Source organism: Neoarius graeffei, chromosome 2 (assembly GCF_027579695.1).
Source record: "Neoarius graeffei isolate fNeoGra1 chromosome 2, fNeoGra1.pri, whole genome shotgun sequence".
NCBI classification, from domain to species: Eukaryota; Metazoa; Chordata; class Actinopteri; order Siluriformes; family Ariidae; genus Neoarius; species Neoarius graeffei.
In genome coordinates this window covers 119,315,678-119,322,645 of record NC_083570.1, presented here as the reverse complement: position 1 = coordinate 119,322,645, position 6,968 = coordinate 119,315,678, and the positions used below count along the sequence as shown (strand labels likewise).

Below are 6,968 nucleotides of genomic sequence, written 5' to 3'. Positions count from 1 at the left end.
TGTGGCCATGCACACATCAATTATATTACATCACAGGCATTTAGCAGACGCTCTTATCCAGAGTGATGTACAACACACCCAGAGCAGCCTGGGAACAGTTTGGGGATAAGTGCCTTGTTCAAGGGCACTTCAGACATTCCTGCTTGTCCAGGGACTCAAACCAGTGACCTTTTGGTCCCAAAGCTGCTTCTCTAACCATTTGGCCATGGCTTCCTCCATACCTTCATAGAGTTCATACCTCCACCATGCCACATATTATCAACATTTAACTCAAATCACTCGATCCAAGGATCATACTAAAGCTGTCCTCCAAATTTCATCCAAATCCGTTCACTAATTTTAGAGTTACATTGGGAACAGACATTGGCGAAACCATAACCTCCTCTAACACAGTTGGCGAAGGTAGAAGTGACCAGGTGACGTCGCAAACTATTAAGTGGATTGCGATAATCATTTGTCACATCAGGAGCTGGGTTTCTGTTGCAGTTTTGCACAAAACAGAAGTGATATTTTAAAAAATTTCAACAAAACACAGTTGTGAATGGTTTGTGTTTCCATGAAGTGATGTTATGTGATTAAAGCTGGGGATTTAATCGGTCACTGGTCATTGTTTACAGCTGTGCATATACACACATGAAAAAGACCAGTTTTGTTTTGCATAGGCACAAAAAAACCCCAAGCACTTGTTTTACACACGATTTGATAAATGAGCCCCTGACCTTTTGGTGGATGGTCTCCTTTAGACAGAGTCGTGATTGTGCCTCATTCTTTTCTTTTCTATTACAATGTTCCTCTGAGAAATGTTGAAAGTTGGTGATAATTTTTAAGATTCAAACCCTAATTGGCCCCTCGATCGCTCCTTCATCATCATGCAGTTTGTTTAGGTATGTTCTGGACCAAACTCTGGAACAAGCATATTGAGATAACATGTAATAAATGATGGAGAAATGATACACCTTCTCACACATCTTTTCATGTCATGCTTTAATGCATAGATTTAATTCCTCTAAAAAAAAGAAAGCAGCAAAACAGCATGTGTTGAAGCTTCACTGGCTGTCCATCATCTGAACTGATTCTTCCACGACGTCCAGAGTGAGGGGTGTGACCGTCTTGGTCAGCACTGGTGTTGTTCCTTGCTTGTAGCGGTACTTGCCTTCTCTAGAGCAGAGAAAGTGAAAGAGAGCAGAGAAAGAATTATCACACGTCCTCACACTCGTCCTTTATCTCATCGGCTGAGTGGATCTCAGAGAGAAGAGGAACCACGTCAGGGTTAAACAACAGCATTCTGCCAACAATTCAACATTTTTACTAATTAAAGAATACATTATACAGTGCTATGAAAGGAGTATCCACCCCCTTCCTGATTTGTTCTATTTTTGTATATTTGTCACACTTAAATATTTCCATGCCATCAAAACTTGGAACAGTGGTGAACCTTCCCAGGAGTGGCCAGCCTTCCAAAATTCAACCAAGAGCACTTCGGGGTCACAAAAGAACCCCGAAGAACATCTAAAGAACTGCAAGCCTCACTTGCCTTCGTTCAGGTCAGTGTTCATGATGCAACAGTAAGGAAGGCACTGGGCAAAAATGACATCCATGGGAGAGTTGCAAGGCGCAAACCACCGCTGACCAAAAAGAACACGAAGGCTCGTCTCACATTTGCCAAAAAGCATCTTGATGACCCCCAAGACTTTTGGGATAATATTCTGTCGACTGATGAGTGAAAAATATAACTTTTTGGAAGACACAAGTCCCGGTACATCTGGCGTAAGGCTAACGCAGCATTCCAAAATAAGAACATCATACCAACAGTCAAACACGGTGGTGGTAGTATGATGGTCTGGGGCTGCTTTTCTGCTTCCGGACCTGGGTGACTTGCCATAATCGATGGAACCATGAATTCTGCTCTCTACCAGAAAATCCTGAAGGAGAATGTGTGCCCATCAGTTCGTGACCTAAAGCTGAAGCGCAGCTGGGTTATGCAACAGGACAATGATCTGAAGCACATAAGTAAGCCCACCCCTGAATGGCTCAAAAGGAATAAAACTAAGGTTTTGGAGTGGCCTAGTCAATGTCCTGACTTGAATCCAATTCAGATGCTGTGGCAAGACCTTAAACGGGCAGTTCATACTCGAAAACCCTCCAGTGAGTCTGAATTGAAACAATTCTGCAGAGAGGAGTGGGCAAAAATTCCTCCACAGTGATGTAAAAGACTCACCGCAAGTTATCGCAAATGTTTAATTGCAGTTCTTGATGCCAAGGGTGGCCCAAGCAGTTATTTGGTTTAAGGGGGCAATTACTTTTTCACATGGGTGATACAGGTTTTGATTAACCCTTTACTTTTAATAAATGGAGCGATCATTTAAAATCTGCATTTTGTGTTTACTTACATCGTCTTTATCTTATTAGACCGAGTCTGATGACCTAAAACATTTAAATGTGACAAATAAGCAAAAATGGAAGAAATCAGGAGGGGGCAAATACTTTCTCACAGCACTGTACCTCCACACTATACGTTCCAGTTATAAAGCACTGACACTAGAGACTCCTCCCATAAATGTTTATTTAACATTTCCTGATGGAAAATTTATCAGTTACACGTTTTTAATGTTTATCTGCTGAACAAGTCCCTTTGTTACTAAAGAAACATCAGAACGAGTGCATTAATATAAACGTGCGCCCAATCAGATTTGAGAATTGATGAGTGCTAAAGAGATCAATTTCTTACTTCTGTCCCTTCTGTACAGGCTGCTCATAGCTGCGCAGATAGTCTACGCCTTTCTCCGTAATCACGCACAGATCAATGTTGCTCCCAGAGCCCAGATCGCAGAAGATCCCCGCGGCGATGGCGTCACGCACCAGCTGCTTCCCGTCCTCCAGCTGTCCGAGAACGAGAAAAAAAAAAAAGTGTGTATACCTGACCGTACAGGAAGTGTTCTAGAAGATTCCACCACAAATAAAACCAAACCAAATGTAATAATGAATTTTATTTGACCTCCATGTTGGGTTTGTATCGGTCTTCAAACACCGAGATGGCAGCAGCTGCTCCAGAACCTGCAAAATATTCAGCATGTTACTCATCAAAGTTTTCCGTCTGACACACGTTACACCGACATACACTACCCTCGGCACCGTGAGCTCGTTTTTAACGACCGCTGCTGTGTGTGCTCGGGTGGGCCGACCTCACGCTCTCTTAAACACAGTTTAACATCGTAAGGAAAGATGTCGGATCACGTTGAATATACTGTAGTAAGATGTAGTAGTTTGTGCAGAACACAGTTTGCAGTCTGCTTTGGTCATTAATTGTGAATTAAGGATGTAGTCAAGACCAGCGTTGGCGACTCCAAGACCAGGACTAGCCAAGATCGAGTCCCAATGAACGTGAGAGTCAAGAGTGAATAATAAAAGCAACGAATCAAGACTTCACTTCGACTATTTACAGATTCTTGAGCAAGACCAAGGCTGCATTTAGCTTAGCATATTTCACACAATATGTCCAGCTCGCTGTCGTTAGTTAATTAGCGTGACGGATGATTAGGCACACAGACTAGATCAGATCACACAGTATCACATGGTATTGGTTGTTGGTAATTGGTATCAATGCATCCCTTACTTTAAAGGATCCATGGCATGGTGGTTTGTTGATGCTTTAAACGGGCTCGTGGAGGTTTCCGGATGTTATATCCGCAGCCTTTCTCGAAATGAACCCTCGGCACGTAGATATAGCCTCCTGGGAGAAAGCCCCATTTCAGCGCTTTTCCCAGTGCGTCGTTTTGCTAATGAGAAGCAGGAGGCGGGGAAGGGTAGAGGGTGGGGGCGGGTCTTATCATTAATATTCATGACATGTAAACATGTTACCTCTGATTGGCTAACAGCACTGTGACGCTACCTCCAGTGGGTCAGAACAAGCGGATGTGGGTGTCTTACTATGGCGAGAGAGAAGGAATAAACCGCGAAGGGAAAAATACCGCGCGCTGACATCATTAAGGTGCGATGCGAGGAAATAAAATAAATTCAACAAATGTTTGGTTTTTTACTGAACAAACAAACAAATAAAATGAACGAGTGACTTAAAAAAAAGAATGTGGGTGTCTTTGTAAAAACTGTTTTGATTGGCTATTATAACAGAGCATGCTGCATGCTTTTTGGTTTTGTAGCACAGAGTACCTGGCTAACTGCAGGAAGCGGTTAGCTGCACAGCTAATGTAGCCATTGCAAGGCTAACGTGGCACCGATTTTAAAACACGGCAAAACGACTTAACAGTTATACACTTACTTGTTCGGTGTTTGTGGCTGATGCGGCAGGGATGCTTGGTACGGACCCAGGCTTCAGTGACAGTTGATGTGCAAAACCTGCCCTGTACTGTCCCAAGTTGTGGAAACATTCATCAGGAAAATGCTTCCGACAAACATACACCGTCTTAGGTAGACTTGACGGCGTATTATTGGAGTAAATAAAATTAAGCCACTGCGTCTTCAGGGGCTCTCCCGTCGGCAGTAAAAACAGACTCCTTTCTGTGTTGTCACATCCATGTACAGCGCAACTTCCATGTTTGGTGGCAACTTTTGAGCTGGGCGGGCAATCCATACAGTGGGTGGGAATCCGGGGGGGGGGGGGGGGGGATCATCTCCCTTGCTGACGTAGTAAAGGGAAGAGCTTATCAACGCACCGTTTTGACGCGCCATTCTCAAATGTTGGGCATAGTTTGGTTTACACATTATGAAATTTCTAGCCACTGGGGTGACTTAAGAAGGTCAGAGGAACTCATTTTAACGTTAAAAAACCTCAGAAAGTGAAAATTTCATGCCATGGGACCTTTAATAGGAACTTGTTGTTGGTTCTAAGATCCCAGCTCTTGGCTGCAGGAGTGGAACCCAATGTGTTCTGTCTGCTGTTGCTGAGATGCTTTTCTGCTCACCACAGTTGTAAAGAGTGATTATATGAGTTACTATATCCTTCCTAGCAGCTCAAACTGCTCAATCTGTCCATTTTCCTCTGACCCTCTCTCATCAACAAGTTGTTGCTCAACAGATGGACTCAAACCAACACTCATGCCACAGTGAAAGAAAGTCATACAAAAATTGAGATCGCAATTTTTCCCATTCTGATGTTTGAACATTGTGAACATTAATTGAAGCTCTGGATTTGCATCTGTGTGATGTGATGCACTAAGGGATCGGCTGATTAGAGAGCTGCAGAAAACAGCAGGGGTGCTCCTAATAAAGTGGCCAGTGAGGGTATAATAGTGTACTACATGTGGTTTAGTGTAATAAATAAAATGATCTATAATCTAAAATGCATTGTTTACGCCAGTGGTGCACATGATCAGGACTCGTACCCATGGCGGCAAACGGGAGTTTATCATAGGAGCCGTGAGGGTAGACGCTGAAGAGCTGGAAGCCGTCAACGTCCACTCCTCCGACGATGATAGACGAGCCGATGTGTCCCTGATACCTGGCACACACACACACACACACACAGCCCACGCTTTTTACTTCAGGCATCAAACAAACAATCAGATGAAACTCTATCTCTAACGATGCCTCTCTCACCTGAACAGCAACTGTTTGAGCTGCCGTGTCACCGTGGCGACCAGAGGAGGACGTCCTGTGCTGAGAGAGTGCAGCTCGATGTTCGATGACATCATCTGGGTGGTGATGTCAGCATCCGCTGCGACGCCTGCTCCGCAACAGCTGGCCAATCAGAGCGTGATCAGAACACAACAGCCAAGAGGTTAGATTTCACAAAGGCTTGTAAAGAAAAAAGTGAAACCCAACACCTCCTCAAACAGCATCGGATTACGTCTCCATATGCAAAGTGAAATTCGAGCACGCAGCTCCCAGATCAGAGTACAGGACACACCGGGATTCACCCGGGTCCGACACCGTGCCACGAAAAACAAAATCAAGCCACTCACTATATTTTGGGTGCGATGTAGTGGATCTTCATGCAGTTTTTATCAGCAACGACCATGTCGTCTGTGGCCCGAGTGTCAGCACCGAGGATCACTCCATCCTGAAGATCAACAACAAGAAGATTTTAAACCATGATCATAACACAATAACGACTCTGCGTGTTGTGTTCAGAAGAGTTTCAGACCTTGAATATGATCCCTCCGATGGTGGTGCCGGTCTTCCGGGCTTTGGGAGCACTGTAGCCCTTCTCCGACAGACCGGCCTCCAACACCGTGTTTCTGAGAAGGATTCAGGAATGTGAGAAACATTTACAAAAGTATCATGATACTGATTTTCTCAAACTTCAACCATCTTTCAGCTCCAAATCGTGTCAAAATCAAAACTGTATCAGAGCAGAAAGGCTGGAGATCTAAAGCTGAGTAGTGAGGAGAGATGGAACAGAGTGGACGCTCTGATGAAGGAGAACGGAGGAGGATTTTTCAAATGAATACAGAAACATTGAACGTTTTGTGTGATAGATCTCATCACAATATGATACTGATGTACATTTGAGCGTTTTGATGTGACACAAGATATGTTTCGGATTTAGAAGATCATTTGAACACTTCTTCATGTCTCATTAACCTGTTTCATGTCCGATTTGAAATTGCGAACAAAAAACAAGTAATGGAAACAAGCGAATAAAAAAAAAACCCTCATTGTAAAAAAGTTTTCATGCTTGCATTAAGTGGCTTTTCAGACGATTTGATGAGATATTTCACAAAATTGACATGGAAACAATTTTTCCACACTGAAGTCACATAACGTTATGACGAGCAAACGGGAACGCTACCTTTCTGAAAAATAGCCCGCTCTGTAAGAGCTATCGCGAGAGGAGAAAACTCGGGTTTAATCACATACCATCACTTAACGGAAACACAAACCATTCACAACTGTGTTTTGTTGAAATTTTTAAAATATCGCTTCTATTTTGTGCAAAACTGCAACAGAAACCGGCTACTGATGTGATAAATGATTATCACAAATTGATAATCGTTGATCAAAGTTTGTGA

The 6,968-nt window shown here is 43.3% G+C and overlaps 1 protein-coding gene across 1 annotated transcript in view; it reads right to left on the bottom strand.

The window, feature by feature from the left end:
• Window positions 1–969: 969 nt before the first annotated feature.
• psmb10 (proteasome 20S subunit beta 10) overlaps window positions 970–6,968 on the bottom strand; it is a 9,021-nt gene continuing 3,022 nt past the window's right edge. The window contains exons 2-8 of the mRNA XM_060915457.1: window positions 6,101–6,194; window positions 5,919–6,016; window positions 5,554–5,694; window positions 5,340–5,455; window positions 2,996–3,054; window positions 2,729–2,880; window positions 970–1,158 (exon numbers count right to left, since the gene is read on the bottom strand). Of these exons, the coding sequence (XP_060771440.1) occupies window positions 1,047–1,158; window positions 2,729–2,880; window positions 2,996–3,054; window positions 5,340–5,455; window positions 5,554–5,694; window positions 5,919–6,016; window positions 6,101–6,194 (772 nt within the window). The 3' untranslated portion in view covers window positions 970–1,046. The remainder of the gene's footprint in view (window positions 1,159–2,728; window positions 2,881–2,995; window positions 3,055–5,339; window positions 5,456–5,553; window positions 5,695–5,918; window positions 6,017–6,100; window positions 6,195–6,968) is intronic.